The 16,612-nt window shown below is 41.6% G+C and overlaps 1 protein-coding gene across 7 annotated transcripts in view; it reads left to right on the forward strand.

Annotated features, from left to right (window-relative positions):
* The window catches only part of Atp8a (ATPase phospholipid transporting 8A1), a 29,034-nt gene extending 12,433 nt beyond the window's left edge, over positions 1-16,601 (forward strand). For 2 of the 7 annotated variants that reach the window (XM_077425924.1, XM_077425925.1), the window contains exons 2-20: positions 2,319-2,688; positions 10,708-10,943; positions 11,363-11,461; positions 11,555-11,665; positions 11,757-12,004; positions 12,308-12,588; positions 12,654-12,948; positions 13,040-13,266; positions 13,349-13,725; positions 13,807-13,944; positions 14,027-14,179; positions 14,255-14,452; positions 14,527-14,626; positions 14,705-14,949; positions 15,038-15,163; positions 15,242-15,382; positions 15,453-15,571; positions 15,666-15,800; positions 15,891-16,601. In XM_077425924.1, the coding sequence (XP_077282050.1) occupies positions 2,319-2,688; positions 10,708-10,943; positions 11,363-11,461; positions 11,555-11,665; positions 11,757-12,004; positions 12,308-12,588; positions 12,654-12,948; positions 13,040-13,266; positions 13,349-13,725; positions 13,807-13,944; positions 14,027-14,179; positions 14,255-14,452; positions 14,527-14,626; positions 14,705-14,949; positions 15,038-15,163; positions 15,242-15,382; positions 15,453-15,571; positions 15,666-15,800; positions 15,891-15,999 (3,708 nt within the window). In that variant the 3' untranslated portion in view covers positions 16,000-16,601. Of the gene's footprint in view, positions 1-2,318; positions 2,689-5,126; positions 5,394-6,731; positions 7,263-7,876; positions 8,728-10,707; positions 10,944-11,362; positions 11,462-11,554; positions 11,666-11,756; positions 12,005-12,307; positions 12,589-12,653; positions 12,949-13,039; positions 13,267-13,348; positions 13,726-13,806; positions 13,945-14,026; positions 14,180-14,254; positions 14,453-14,526; positions 14,627-14,704; positions 14,950-15,037; positions 15,164-15,241; positions 15,383-15,452; positions 15,572-15,665; positions 15,801-15,890 lie in introns of those variants that run through there. The other 5 variants (XM_077425930.1, XM_077425929.1, XM_077425927.1 and 2 more) reach the window with 5 other exon arrangements.
* Positions 16,602-16,612: the final 11 nt, after the last annotated feature.

Here is a 16,612-nt window from a genome sequence, read left to right on the forward strand (position 1 = left end):
GACATAAATGTAACACGTGAAAATGTTAAGAAAATAATAACATGGCTGTCGTACGTTAATTTTACATTGAAATAATAGTCAAATTTTGGTAACACAAGAAAATTTTAACATGTGGACCGCTACGTACACACGATTTTTTACTGCGTTCTTATATTTAAGACCGTCTTAAGTACAATCTTAAGATGTCATTTTTTAACCAATCACAGAGCCGTATTAGCATCTAAGCCATCTAAGGTATTATACTTAAGTCGGTCTTGAAATAAGAACCGACTATGAATACCGGCCATAGTCTTTGTCAACTTCGCGGCTTTTTCGCTCCCTGATGTTTAATTCCATTTTTATTCTTCACGCACATATGTCGGTCGATGAGCGTCGATTCGTTTGATATATGCCGTGTATTTAATGCAATCAGCGGTTGCGCGGAGGAGACGCACGTGCGTGACACATGCAATACGTGACCTCCGGTGTCGTTTTTTCAATTTCAACACACGTAAAGTTGCGTACGAAGTGTACCTCCGTCTTGGCAGAACAAGCCTTACGTAACATTTTCCATATCTGAAGATTCGTTCGATTTCGTCATCATTATTATGAGAAAAAAATATATATTATACGCGGAAACGTACGCGCGATTAACATTTCCGGATTCGAGTAAACGATCGCGAACGAATACGAACAACTTGCTTCGATGCGTATAATAGCCTCGCGAAGCTGTTCGTTCGTGTTTGTTCGCGCTCATTCGCTTTGGTCTGAATGTGCTTTGTTCGTCATTGAAAAGCAAGCTCGCGTTCTTGAAGTGGATACGTCACTTGTCTTACGGATTCATTAACGAGACTACCTTAATGGCGAGGCCACCTTAATTAATACATATCTCGTTACTCATTCACCGTTAAAGATACTCCTTATGAGCTGCGTCCCGTTAGAACGATCGGTTTACATTCTCGCAGTGTTACGGAAATTAAATATGCATATATTTGTATACCCTCATAAGTTATCTGCATCAATGCGGCTTCCAATGCGCGGGCGCTTGCAATATTATAGTCGAGTTTACCATCGGACATGAGTCATCGACGTCGTGTGTCACTCGTATTGTCAACTGTAATTCTACGGCAAACCTAATACTCAACCTATCTCCGCGTTTATTGCTTAAGTCAAACAAATAAAGTTGTTAAAAACTAATGCGACGAACATCGCAAGTTAAACGGCACAGTGTTGGTTCAACTCTACTTTTATTTCGCAATTGAATATTCTGATGAAAGTCTAATATTTTTCTTTTTTATATAATATTATAATATTTTATATGATATATATTTATGAAGTCTTTATATATTCTCTATATATTTTTCTCTATATATTCTCTCTATATATTTTAGAGTCTCTGTATATTCAATCGAACATATATAACATTCTAAAAGACATTCCAATTTATTTCATTCCAAATTCGTTCTGTCACGCGAAGAAGACACGTCGAAAATGAGAATGTAAACATCTTGGAAATTCCCAATCCAAAAATAGAAGATGTCTCAACCAGAAGAATTAACGCTCATCGCTTGTTGTCCTATAGAAATCAGACATATCGGAGTTATGTCAAAAGAACTCGAATATTTATAGACTTTTTGTCCAACTGCGTGACTCAACAATTTCGCTCGGAGCCTCGCCAATTCCGACTAATTCAGGGAAACGAATAAATCAGGTCACCAAGGCTCAATCTGCAGTTTTACCTTGCCGGGGCGGAGTTTCTTGGAAGGCAACTTATGCGACGTCGTACGTGACGCGCGCACAACGAAACAATCGCGGGTGAATGAACCGTGACGTATTTACATCGTGAGAGATTGGCGAGTACGATTCTTTTCAGGGTCGTCGGATAGCCTATAGATACGTACCATTGTTGCCTGTGTACGGTTACGATTTTCGCGTGATACGCAATATGTGTATCACTGCGAAGCAATGCCGTCATTGCGTCTTTAATTAGGCGCGATCCAAGTCTCCGATTGCATTGTAACGGGTTTGTAAACACCTCGGAGAATATGCGAGGGATATTAGGATAACTAATAGGATAAATATTAGAGTAAATGTATGTATGAAAATCGATGAACAACCGGTTAAGGAACTAGAGCAATTCATAAGGACGAGTCTTTGAAATGGATTCAGGATCAGTTCCTTTTTTTTTTTTTTTTCATTCGCGTCATTTCTTTTCTACCATCGAAATCGGTGCGAATCGACTGCCCCCTTGACCACTAGTTACGTATCACGTATATTCTCGCATCGGCGAGGTGAAAGGTCACGAGAGTAAATCGATCGCGTCGTCGATTTTATTGCAGGCGCCGGCACAGTCAATGCAACCAGCCAGGAGGAACCCCCGGGTTCCCAGTCCTGAGCCGTTGCGGCCGTTCACCCCGCCGGACCTCTCTTCCATACCCCATATGGACGGCACACCCCTGCACAACGGCAGCGGCAACAACAACGGCGGCAACGGCAACAGCGGTAACGCGTCACCGGCGGTCAACCGGGCGAACGACGGCGCACAACAGGAATCCACCGGGCCGTTCATCGTCGGCAGTCCCATTGATCTCGGGGATATCGATAATGTCGACAATATCGGTTTCCGTCTGGACCCCGTTAGACGCAGCAGCAGACGGAGAGCGCGGGAGCACATCGAGCTCCAGGAGACCGGCTCGCCGGATTCCGATGGTGAGTAAATTAATTCGTGAATTAATAATAATTCTAATTGGCACGCCCTACATTGTTAAATGTTGAAGGACGAAATTTAAACCAATATACCTTGAGTTAAATAACGTTTTGTTATTTATTTCTACCGTGTCCGTTGAAATTTATTATTTTAACACTGAAACTTATATTTATTTCAATTTTATTGGTTTAGTGTTAAATTACGACATATTGCGCAGGAGTAGTGGCGACCTATAGGTCGCCTATAAGAATGGTTAGAAATGACTCAAATTAAGTCTAATTTGACATTACAGATTTAACAGTGCACATAGATAATCCCTAATCGAACAGTAGTTCAAGTGAAGTTCGCTTTAAGGGGGGAACCTGAATTAGAACGCTAAAAAGAGCATAATTTTTGCAATTTTTTTTCTCGGCTCCAATTAAATTTAGCAATTTTTTTAAAACAATTAAGTTGAAAATTTTTGGCAAAAATCGTAACTTTTTTTTTTTAAAGTTTTACAATTAGTTTAATTTTCGATATTATAAATTTTTTTTAGGTTTACATAGAAGAGAATGCAATTATGTAACTAAAAAATCTTGGATCAAGTCGAGTAGTCAAATAGATTTTTCCCTATCTTGTACGAGAATTCGAAAAACGTTGTTGTAGATATTATTGACCATTTTTAATACTAAAAATCAATATTTTTGGTTAATGTCAAAATGTGTGATAAAACACCCCAAAAGTTTCGAAAAGATTCGTTTTATTGGAGCCGAGAAAAAAATTGCAAAAACTATGCTTTTTTTAGCGTTCTAATTCAGGTTCTCCCCTTAAAAGGCAAGTAAAAGTTCCGCTAATGATGTCTGCAGTCGGTAGCTAATATACTGGCAATCAGTGCCCTCGAGGTTTTTCGCTAACATTCTCGGGACACCCCACAATTTAAAGAATTAGCGTCAACCTAGAGATTTTTATCTGGAGTACTTAATCTAATCTACGGTATCTAAAAATTCTTCGAAATAAAGCTTCAGTCGGCTTCAGTGATAGAGCTCGCGTTAAGGGTCGCTTGTTCGACTCCAAAAAATCAATTTTTTTTAACTTTATGTAATTACCTTCTAGAGTTAAACCAAAAAATTAAAAGAAAAGCGAAAATTAAAAAATTTATACGACTTTGAAGAATAAGTTACAATTTTCACGAAAAAATTTCGACGTTTTTTTGCAATAAAATTAGTCTAATTTAACTTTTTTCAAAAACACTTTGGTTTAACTAGAAGGTAATTACACAAAGTTAAAGAAAAAAATTGGTTTTTTTGGTTTCAGACAAAAATTACAATCGCTATAAAGTGTAACATACACATTGGAACAACTGGACGGCTTGGCACTACCAACATGACTCCATTTTTAAAACAAAGATGTCAATATTTTTCAATAAAAAAATTATTTTATTTAGTTGAAATAAGCAATAAAAACGTCCTTAAAATTTGTAAGTGATTGGTTTTATTCTATAGCTGAGAAAAAAATTTCTAAAAGTCATGCATTTTTCGGCCTCCTAAAACCAGATTCCCCCCTTAAATGGTCGAAGGTGGAGGAAACCACCCTGCTGGCGGCATCGCCGGTTTGTCCTTGGCCTATCGATGCCCGTTTATACAGTCGTCACACCATCGCACGCTTCTGCACACTTCCTCCGGGGAAGCGACAGCCGCGGTTGCGCGTTCCGAGGTACGGTCGGTGCTGACACCAACTTGTTGCCGTCAATGGGCGCATGCGTTTTTACGGTGTGACAGCACGTGAACGTGGTTGACGCATTCATCTGGGACCCATTCGCCACCCCTCGGGAGCAGTTCCGCGCCGGTCGCAAGCGCGAGCCTCGTGCAAAAATAATTCAATGATAAAGAGCGTCACGAGAGTTACTCGATCCTGCGAGGTCCGAATCTCGAGGGGACCCAACTTCCTTTTCCGCATATCCTCGCGGATTTTGGAAATCTATCCCGATTTGTGCACCATTCACGATTGGAAAACGCGCTTTTGCAAAATCTTTGCAGTCGCGGGTCGACGGGGGGATGTTCCCGTTCTCGGGACTCGGGATGCGACTCGGGGGTGTAGCGCGGGATTGCGTCGCGTCGCGCTCGCGGGAAACGTGTCACGGTCGTTCCGACAGCATCGCCGACGGTATCCCGACGATTGAACGTGTGCCAAGAATTAAGAAAAAATCTCGCGATCGCGCGCGTGCGAATCCCGCGGGCCGGGCGCGGGCGCGGCGGTGCGTGCTTCCCGGGTGCCGCCGTACGACGCGGATTTCCCGGCGACGCGATCGATGCCGAGTGGTTGACGCGCGTGTGCGCGTTAACGACGCACGCGTGCACGTGAGCGCCGACCGCGCCGACGGCCGTGTCGTCTTCGTCGTTGTTCGGCGGCAGGGGTGTGGCGAGGGAGGAAACTCTTTCCGACGCGCGCCCGATGACGTACAAGCACTTGTTTCGGACGATCGTTATCCCGACACGGGCGAGAGCGGACCGCGTCGGAAAACCGTGTATACGCGAGGCGAGTGCGTGCGCGTGGGAAAAAGATTTCCCCGTGTCCGTTTTCGGGGAAAAGGTGCGAAGGATCGATCGCCGGGGCGGCCGGATGCGCTGGCTCTTCTCCAGAGAGCTCGTTCGATCGATCGCCGGATGAGACGTGCCGATTCGTCGAGGATTTTGGCATCGCGATCTGTCCTTTCCGGATTGGAGTAAATGTAGAGAGATTTCGGGAGTTTCCCGTGTAAATTCCTGCAGCGATGTATCATTGAGAGAAACGAGACGCCGCTATCTGTCATATAGAAAAGAAAAGTAGAACGGGCGATTGACTCGATATTTATTTGCTGAGCTACGCGAAGCTGATTTGTGAGGGTCGGTATTTCGAGTGGACCAGATAGTTACGTGAAGATAAATTAAATCAGGCGATCTCTGCAGAATAGAATTTATCTCGTGGCACTGTTAAATATTAAAGGATGAAATTTGAATCAATACTTTTTATTTTTAATTACCATGTGTGTCGAAATTTACTATTTTAACGCAAAACAATGTTATTTTAACCCCATTGGTTTAGTTAAATTGCAGTGGCGACTTGTAGGAATAATTAAAAATAACTTAAATTAAGTATAATTTGACGCTACGAATTTAACAGAGTAGGCTTCGGCAGAATCGAACGCGAATAAAATGTTCGTTTTATAAATAATTCTGCATTCCCTGCTGGTGTGACACACTTTTTTCAGCTTTATGGAACCCGTGTATTTATGGTATTGCTTATAAAATTTTCATTAACTCAATCTACAGGGAATAAAAAAGATTCTTTCAATTAATCTCGAACCTTAATCTTCTCTTACTAAATCTCTTTTTAATATAGAAGATCCAAGATGCGTGTTTTTCAACATCGTCTTCTTTCATGTAATACTATAACAACTTACAAGCATATTTTTATTTTAATTTTACTCGTTAACGTTCTGCTATGATCGAGCTCCGGTCAAACGAGATGTCATAATTTTGATAATGGTTTCCACGATATATCTGACCCGAGCCGGACAACATACACGGTCTGCGTTTCGACGCATTTTAATTGTTAAATATTAAAGAATGAAATTTAAATCGGTACCTTGAGTTAAATAACACTGTTATTTTTAACTACCGCACGTGTGTCAATTTGAGTCATTTTTATTCATTCCTATAAGTCGTCACTGCTTCTATTCAAAATATATTGGTTCAATATTGTTTCTATTCAAAATAATACTGGTTTGCGTGTTAAAATAACAAATTTTAACACACACATGGTTACAAAATGTTATTTTTAACTCCAGGTATCGGTTTAAATTTCATCCTTTTATTCAGCAGCGATATATATACGTTATCATCTCAATTTGTTTGGCTAATGTTCCAATTGCCGCGATGCATCAAACGAGACGTCATCATATTTTGATAGTGGATCGAATAATTCCGTGAGTTGATCCCGAGCCGACCAACATATGGTTCGCATTTCGGATTTGCATATTAAAAGGGAAGAGATATAATAAAAGACAAGATTAATATATCCCATGCTTGAAATTCATTCGCGGGAGAATGTAGTTCGCATTGAGATGTTTCTTTTTATGTTCCACGTAAATACAGTTTTCGCATATATATTCCAGTATACATGCCATATAAGCGCGGGCCTGCGAAGCTGGGAGAGGTGAAGTGGTGCGCGACGGAAATGCTAATCGCCTCGTTTTAGCACGGCGATCGTTCGACAAACGAGCGCGCGAACGTTTCGCGTGCGAGCGGAGGAGACGGAGGAGACGTGTAATAACGGCGGGATTACGCGACCGCCCACTATCGCGTAACCGTATTACGTAATCGTTATCTCCCCGGAAAGGAAAAACATACTCCGGCGTGGCGTAGTGCGTCGCCGAGTTTTTGACGGGTCGCGCGCGAGCGAGCGGTCGGGAGAAATCGATAATCCGTCGTGCGTAATTAAATACCGTCGCGTCGCGTCGCGCTGCCTGCCGTCTCCCCTGCGACGACGACCCTCATTTACTTATCTCCCGTGTGGATCCGTCGATCCTTCATATCGGACGTCGTACCGAACACTTGCCGTAAATGACTTGGCAGTCAAACTTGTCGAAGCTAAACGTCACGCTACACACGTATACCTACTTATACAGGGTGTCCCGTTGCTGCTGCGTTTAACGTCGAACGTCGAGCCAGCTTCTTCGAGCAATCCGGATGAGATGAAACTTTCCTTGACGAAGTAGCACTTATTATAAATTTTATTATACAATTTTATTGTAATTTACAATAATTTATAACTGTTAAATTCGTAGTGTCAAATTATATACTCAATTTGAGTCATTTTTAACATTTTTATAAATCACTGGTTCTACTCGAAATATGTCGTTAATTTAACTAAAACAATGATAATTTAACCAAACCAATAATGGAGTTAAAATAATTTTGTTTCGTGTTGAAATACTCAAAGTGTCGTGGTTTAAGAGTGTGTTTCGTCCTTTAATATTTAATTAATAACGGTGTACAATTATCTTATTATTATAAATATTTATATGTTTGTGTCAAAGTACCGCGTCTCGGGAAGACCGATAAAATACGCACGTACACCCTGTATAAGATACGTCGCGAAGCACGTGACGGAGACGTCGCGCGTCGTCGTCGGCGCGTCGCGTCGTCGGTGCGATGTGTGGCGATGGTGGCGATGCAACGCGCGACGCGTCGCGATGACAGTGCATCGGTGCGGAGTGCGGACTTTCCTTCGCGTCATCCTTGCGAGTCCGTTTTCGCCGAGCGTTCGCCGAACGTTCGTCCAAAAGTTTGCGAGTATATAACCGCGGATAATCGCTCGTCGCGATAACCCGGCCGATTTATCCGGCGGGGAGACCGTTTCCTCGAGCTCGCCTCGACATAACCTCAAAAGCTAACCGCGACTGGAGGCGCGGCGCGTCGCGGACGTCCGTCCGTCCGTTCCCGTTCCCTCTTCTCCCCGAACGGAAGCGAACGCGACGCGCACCGACGTCGTTGCGCGGCACGTCGCGCGCGACGATCGATGCAATTAAAGGAGGAGAATTATTCATCGGGGGGGCTTTGCAGGCGATCCGAGCCGCGCCGCCGGAGCCGACGTCGTTTCCCCGGTCGTCGGCGTCTTCTCCTCGTGCCGTCGCCGTTTTCCCCGATGCGGCGACGCCGCTGCTGTTACTCCGATCCGGCCGCCCCACGGGCTCCGATCTCGGTGCCGCACGCGTGAGAGAGAAAGAATAAGAGCGGGAGAGAAAGGGGGGAGAGAGAGAGAGAGAGACGTTCGTATACTACGGAGGCCGAACGTGAATCGGCAAGGGCGTAGCGCGCGTGCAGACATGTGAGAAACGTCAAATATATATACGTGTGCGCGTGCGTGCCGGAAGGGAAGAGAGAAATAGAGATAGAGAGAGATCCTCGGCGAAAACGTCTTTAAAATACGCGTGACGGTCATGGAAGTCGCCGTCACGAAGCTGGTGCAGTGGTTCAACGAACTCAGGTCCCGGGTGCACCTTTACCTGCACGCCCAGATCCGTAAGTCGTCGTCGTCGGTCGTCGTCGAGGAGGAGCGCGCGCGGGGGAGGAGTCGATCGAAGCTAAATAGTTAAAGCTCATACGGGAATGCCCGTCATCGTTACCACGTGGAACTACGCGAACGATCGTTCACTGGGTGATTTCCACCTGGTGAATTCGTACAACGATTTAACAACGCTTATCGGGGAAGATCCCTTCTTTGTACGCTTTCGGAGAATTTTCCAACAATTTTCGCGTGGCCGGGATTTCAGTTTAACGCATTGCACTCTCTTGCGTTATCTCCGTGATACAAGGCCCCAACAATAGTGGCGCCGATATTTCTCGAGCCAAGAATTTTTAATTGATAAAGATTATTTCTTATTTTGATTCAAGAATGTATCTGGTGGTAAATGTATATATAACGCATTTGTAAATATACGTAGCATTATCACGAATTATTATACACAGGTATACTTTCTAATATTATTAATATATAATTTATGTGTAATATTTTTGTATAAAATAATGTACATTATTAGGAATTAATTGTAATAAATCGCATGAGTTTGCGAACGTCCAAGTCTTTCCGAACACTGAATTACGTCGTAGCTAAAAGTTCCCGTGTTGGATTATTAATTGAGCGCGCTTATCTCCTCTTTTCTGTTGTTACCGCTTTTCTTTTATTCCGCACTGACGTATATAGCTGCTATTCCCGAGTCGGCGCGGCAAGTGTTCTAAAATTGTGAAAGTCTATATTCTACGATAGCAATAAAAATCAAAAAGCAATAAAGTGCGCGAAATATCGTGCTAATTAAAATATACAGACTTCAGTTGCGGAAGGTTCGCTTTTAAATGTGCAAAATACACAGAGCTTCTCTGTTAATAAAATCAAAATATATCTGACAATGTTAATTCAAGATGTATTTGATTGACGATTGTGATTTAGTTCTTCCCGCTTATCCGACGTCGAGGAAAAATAAATAATATTCTGATAATGTTAACTCAAGATGTATTTGATTGTGATTTAGTTCTTCCTTATCCGACGTCGAGGGCAAATAAATAAAGTGGTTATACATAGCTATATACAGCGAACATCTAAAGTCAGCGTATTACGTCTCTCGCGATAAGCGATAGGTGCAAATTACGCATGCACGACGATAAACTGAAGCCTCTTGCGTAAATCGCGCTCGCGGCGCGCATCGATCAGGAATATACACACCGCGATTTTCACGGCCGTATTGTTCATCTTTCAAAGTTTACCGAGTTTACGTATGATACTTTAATAGCGGTCATTTGTTGCGAATTGTTCGTGTCGCGGCACAACTGTCGGTCCAATCGCTCGATGGGCGGAACGCGTTACACGGCCGCGGCGGGACGGCTGTAGAATAATTATATCCGAGCACGATATACGAATGTCATTTATATCTCGGGCATAATAACGCTCGTACGATTGGAATCTCCGATAAAGTAGCGTGACTTTATTCTTTACGTTAACCTTTCCTTCGGCCGAGGGTATATATTTCTGTATCTGACGAGTGGAGAAATGCGGGTCTATAGAGGGTCTAGAGACGCGATCGTTTCGCGGGGGGTGGTGCCTGCGGGAAAATGTAAAACGATGTCGATTCCTTTCCGAGATAAGTTGAACGAGTAATAATTTCCTGTGAGAAATCTTTCTTGCTCACGGAAAGGAATTGCAAAATGAAAATTGAGAACGTTTGATTAAATTATTCATGAAATTGAATATTTCACTTGGATAATTATTCATTATGTTAAATATTCCAATAAATTATTGATTAAATTGAGACTTGGAAAATATATAGATACATGGATATATATATGACTACGAGACACGTGGCGTTGTAGCGGGTTAATTATTGATCGCGACTCCGAATTTAAATGAAGAAGGAAAATCGAAATCTATAATACAGAGGCTTAAGCTCGAGATTAGAAAAATGTCGTATATGTCGTATAAAATTAAATTGGATTTTTCCTGCGTTGCAGTTGGCCCGGTAAGGGCGGAAAATGGTGGCTCACAGGGCGACGATCAGCTAGCCGGGCAACAGAATGACGGCGAAGAGAGGGTCATTTTCGTCAATGCCCCTCATCAGCCGGCGAAATACAGAAACAATCACGTTACTACCGCCAAGTATTCATTTCTGTCGTTCGTACCCCTGTTCCTGTTCGAACAATTTCGCCGCTACAGTAACTGCTTTTTCCTGTTCATCGCACTCATGCAGGTAGAGTGTTGCGCGCAGAAGTATATATACGGATATAACGGGATAAATTCTTCAACAATTCTTTTTCAATAGATGCTTCTAAAGCAGATTTACTGCTAGAACAATCAACCCCGAAAATAACAGATTTTAAATTTCTTATTTTAAATTACAAAAATTATTAAGGTACGTGCTTTTGTTGGCTGGATATTATACTAACTTTTGTCAAGATAAAAAAATTATGATATATATCAATTTATTTTCCTTCAACCATCAACCTCTAATTTCGAAGTTCTCTATGTAAAATGTCTACTACGTCAAAATAACGTTGGCTGTTCTAGCGTTAAATTAAAGAATAATCCGTTTGATGTATTCTCGTTGAATTTCTGGCTGTGTTCAGTACTGTCAACGGCGTTTAACATTCTTCCTGATTTAAATTTTAGCAAATACCAGACGTATCTCCGACAGGACGCTGGACAACATTGGTTCCGCTGATTTTCATCCTCAGCGTGTCCGCTTTGAAAGAGATAGTCGAGGACGTTGTACGTATATTCGTTATAATTTTATATATTTGTTATATATTTTTCGTTATTATATGACCCGTAATTCAATGAGAGGTATTTGTCAATTTTTAGAAGAGGCACAGAGCGGACGATGAAACAAACATGAGAGAGGTGGAGGTGCTGAGGGAAGGGCGCTGGCAGTGGATACAGTGGCGCGCCATAGCCGTCGGGGATGTGGTTAAGGTTTGCCTGTTTTCACCAAGATCATTCGTGTGATGATAATTAATCGTCGAATACGTCCCTTCGCTAGAGTCGCCCTTTTTAATATGCATAGGTTCACAACAACACTTTCTTCCCCGCTGACTTGATTATGTTGTCGTCGTCGGAACCACAGGGTATGTCCTTCATAGAGACCGCCAACCTGGACGGCGAGACGAATCTGAAGATTCGACAGGCCCATTCCGACACTGCCAATCTCTTAGATACCGCGGAATTAATGAATTTTCACGCGAACATTCAATGCGAGCCGCCCAACAGGCATTTATACGAGTTTCACGGAGTCCTACGGGAGACCAATAAACAGTAAGACCACAAATATACCATTGCCATAAAGTACATTTCTCGACATTTCTTTTCTCTGCACGCTTTGCTTGCGTCAATTCGTCGTTATTTAATTCCAATTAATATAAAAGATAATTTCTCTCCCATATCACTTTATTCTTTGTATCAATTCGTTCTCCAGTAATTTATGAAGCTTCTATTATATTTATTATGTATCGTATTTTTATTAATGAAAATGTCTTGGCATTTGTTAAAATCTTGACAGTTTTATATCGTGCGACAATTAATGCGCCGTTATATGTTACAAGCGTTGTTCTTTCACAGGAGTGTAGCTTTAGGGCCCGATCAATTGTTACTTCGTGGCGCGATGTTGCGGAACACACGGTGGGTGTTCGGTGTAGTCATATACACGGGACACGATACGAAACTCATGCAGAATAATACCGCGACAGCGCCGTTAAAGCGATCCACCCTGGATCGGTTGATCAACACGCAGACACTGATGCTATTTTTCATACTTCTTCTGTTGTGCATTCTTTCCGCGATATTCAACGCCGTGTGGACGAACGCCAACAAAGAAGGCCTCTGGTACCTGGGATTGCAAGGTAAATACGTGGCACACGCGGGCACTCTCGAGGATGTTCGAGCTTCGTTTTTCTTCTCATTGCAGAGGAAATGACTAAGAACTTCGCTTTCAATCTACTGACGTTTATTATTCTCTTCAATAATTTAATACCGATATCGCTGCAAGTGACGCTCGAGGTAGTGAGATTCGTTCAGGCTACGTTTATTAACATGGACATAGAAATGTATCACCCGGAAACGAACACTCCGGCAATGGCTCGTACGAGTAACCTGAACGAGGAACTCGGGATAGTTAAGTACATATTCACGGATAAAACCGGCACCCTTACGAAGAACGTCATGGAGTTTAAGCGGTGTTCAGTCGGCGGAAGATTATATGAGTAAGTTCCATGCCAACGGTATATCTTTTTTTCTCTACTGTGAATTCTGACAATTCAAATACTCATTTTCCCGAATGTAAACATTTTACAGTTTGCCAAATCCTTCAAACGGCCACGGAAGTACGAGTGACAGCAATTGCGATTTAATTAAGGATATTTTGGAAGGAAGAGCCGTGCGGGACCCCTCGAATCCTATCGACAAGAAGAAAGCGGAGCACGCGGCCATACTTCACGAGTTTATGGTCATGTTATCAGTTTGCCACACGGTTATTCCCGAAAAAATAGACGATTCCATAATCTATCACGCTGCGTCTCCTGGTAAAAATCGTCTGCGAATATTTTTGCTAGCACAATACGGCGTTTAACGAGTTACGTTATCATTCTTCCTTCTTTATGTTAGATGAAAGAGCGCTGGTAGATGGGGCACGTAACTTTAACTACGTGTTCGACATGCGAACGCCCAGCTACGTGGAAATCAAAGCTCTAGGCGAGACGCAGCGATATGAAATCCTGAACGTTATAGAATTTACCTCGGCCAGGAAGCGTATGTCGGTGATCGTGAAAACGCCCGAGGGAAAGATTAAAATTTTTTGCAAAGGCGCGGACTCGGCTATTTACGAAAGATTGATGTCGGCTTCTTTAGAAACTAGCGATCTTGATTTAGAACACGCGGATGATTTTCGTGAGACGACCCTAGAGCATTTGGAAGCTTTCGCCACGGACGGATTGCGAACGCTTTGTTTCGCCTCCGCGGAAATACCCGAAAATGTTTATCAGGTGTGTATTCCATCTTGTTTTGGAAGAGTGAATTTAATAAATTGTAGTATTGAATTAATAACTTTCGATAACTTTTCACAGTGGTGGCGCGAATCGTATCATAAAGCGTCGATCAGTGTTAGGAATCGCGAAACTATGTTGGATCAAGCTGCGAATTTTATTGAGAGTAAACTCACGTTATTAGGGGCAACTGCAATTGAAGATCAACTACAAGATCAAGTATAGAATATTATTAACTAATTAAATAGCGTCAATGAAACTTATTACTTATTACATTTCTTTCAATATCGCATAATTTTAGGTTCCAGAAACGATACAGGCTTTTATACAAGCTGATATCCATGTCTGGGTATTGACGGGAGATAAGCAGGAAACCGCCCTAAATATCGGTTACTCGTGTAAATTGATAACGCACGGAATGCCACTTTACATTATTAATGAATCTTCTTTGGATGTAAGTAGGTGATTATCGAAGTTTTAAACCTTTAGTCGACCTAACGTAAAACGTCTTACGTAATATGTCTCACAGAAAACAAGAGAAGTCATCATCCAACGCTGTCTTGATTTTGGGATTGACTTAAAATGCAAAAACGAAGTAGCCCTGATTATAGACGGCAGTACGTTGGACTATGCTTTGTCTTGCGACATCAGGATGGAGTTTTTGGAATTATGTTCAGCTTGCAAAGTCGTCATCTGTTGCAGAGTATCGCCGATTCAAAAAGCTGAGGTAACATTTTAATTCTAATGTTTGAATTTACATAATGTTCGATCAATCGCAATGTTCCGACTTCTTTCATTTAGGTGGTTGACTTAATCACGAGTAACAAGAAAGCGGTGACACTTGCGATTGGGGATGGCGCGAACGATGTGGCCATGATACAAAAAGCTCACATCGGCGTCGGTAAGTTTTATCGTCCGTATCAATTTTCGTCGAATATTTTTATATCGTTGAAACATCGCGATGTTCCGTTTGTCGCAGGCATCTCGGGTGTGGAGGGTCTTCAAGCGGCCTGTGCCTCGGATTACTCCATCGCACAGTTTCGTTTCTTGAAACGTCTGTTATTCGTTCACGGTTCTTGGAATTATAGCAGAATGTGTAAATTAATCTTGTATTCGTTTTACAAGAATATTTGTTTATATGTTATCGAATTATGGTTTGCCATCTATTCCGGCTGGTCCGGACAGATCCTTTTCGAAAGATGGTCAATTGGACTTTACAACGTGGTAAGTTTTTAAAAACTATACAATAATATTTTGCTAAAAAAAAAAAAAGTTAAAATTCTATTTTCAATTATTTTGGTGTATTTTTTAGGTTTTTACCGCTGCTCCTCCATTAGCTATGGGTCTCTTTGACAAAGTGTGTTCCGCGGAAACTCACTTGGCTCATCCGGGATTGTACGCGACGAAGAATAACGGCGAGTCATTCTTCAATATTAAAGTAAATATGTTTCTATACAAATCATGTTAAATTTAAAAATGTAACAGTGTTCCTAAATGTATCTATGTGTTCAAACAGGTATTTTGGGTATGGATTATAAATGGGCTGATTCATTCGTCGCTATTGTATTGGCTGCCGCTAATGGCTTTGAAGCAAGACGTAGCTTGGGCGAACGGTAGAGACGGTGGCTATCTTCTACTAGGAAACTTTGTCTATACCGTAAGTCTCATACATTCTTTACATTGTGATCTTGTCAAAGAGATTATCTACGTATCATGTGGTTTCTCAGTATGTTGTAGTAACGGTATGCGCGAAAGCGGGTCTAATAATAAACTCATGGACATGGGTCACCCACTTGGCGACATGGGGATCTATTATACTCTGGTTCTTATTTATTTTAATATATAGGTAAGATTTTCTTGACGTAATATCTCGTTATAAGCTTTCTAACACGTAATACGTAATAACACGTAATACGTTTAATGTGTTTTTGTTTTTGCAGTAATTTTTGGCCCGTCTTGAACGTCGGCGCTGTGATGCTGGGCAATGATAGAATGTTATTTTCTTCGCCTGTTTTTTGGCTGGGACTCATATTAATACCTACCGCGGTATTACTACTGGATGTCACAGTAAAGGCGTAAGTATGCATGCTACTAAGCGTTCGCGCGCGCGGACGATATATCTATATTTTGTACTTATATGGCGATGGTTTCTATCGTGTATCTAGAGTGAGGAATACTATTTGGAAGTCCGTAACAGAAGCAGCCCGAGAGAATGAAATCAAGAAATCTGATCCTGGTGATATATTCAACAATCAGGATTACAGAAGCTCGTAAGTGCCTCCATTTCTTTTGTTAAAGACTAACACATAGAAAATACGCAAGGTTACATTTCAAATAACAGAAGAGGTGCTTTCCAATATTTTTCAAATACTTAGTGAAAGGTTGCATTATTATTATTACGGATAATTTAGGCTGTTCGAAAGATAAAGTATTGATTTATTATAAATTTCTTTCGAAAGGATTTGCATATATTGCAGAAAAGGATATAATACCCGTTATTGATGCATGAATCATTCCAATAATCATATATATTTTGTTATGTTGATTTATCGAAACTATGCATGGCTTTCTAGGTTCTAGCTCCATTTTCGCGTAATATTTATACTTGAAAACAGATTTACATTGCCTGAGTGGTCTGATTAAAACTGTGGACAAAAATCTTCTATTTTTTTTGGTACATTTAGGTGCATGTATGTAACAACTATCTATCTAATCTAATGTAATTACGGGAAACTTACTCCAGTTTTCCCAAACTAACACTGATGCCGTTTGTCTGCTCGCTTGCGTGTTAATCATTTATCGGAATGCTTGTAAGTGACAAACGTTTTATAGTACCAATATCGTTGTCTCCTAATCGAGCAGATAAATATGAATTATGACAGGAGGT

The sequence above is a fragment of the Temnothorax americanus genome, unplaced genomic scaffold, assembly GCF_048541705.1.
Source record: "Temnothorax americanus isolate GAGA-0224 unplaced genomic scaffold, ASM4854170v1 Scaffold91, whole genome shotgun sequence".
In the NCBI taxonomy this organism is placed as follows: domain Eukaryota; kingdom Metazoa; phylum Arthropoda; class Insecta; order Hymenoptera; family Formicidae; genus Temnothorax; species Temnothorax americanus.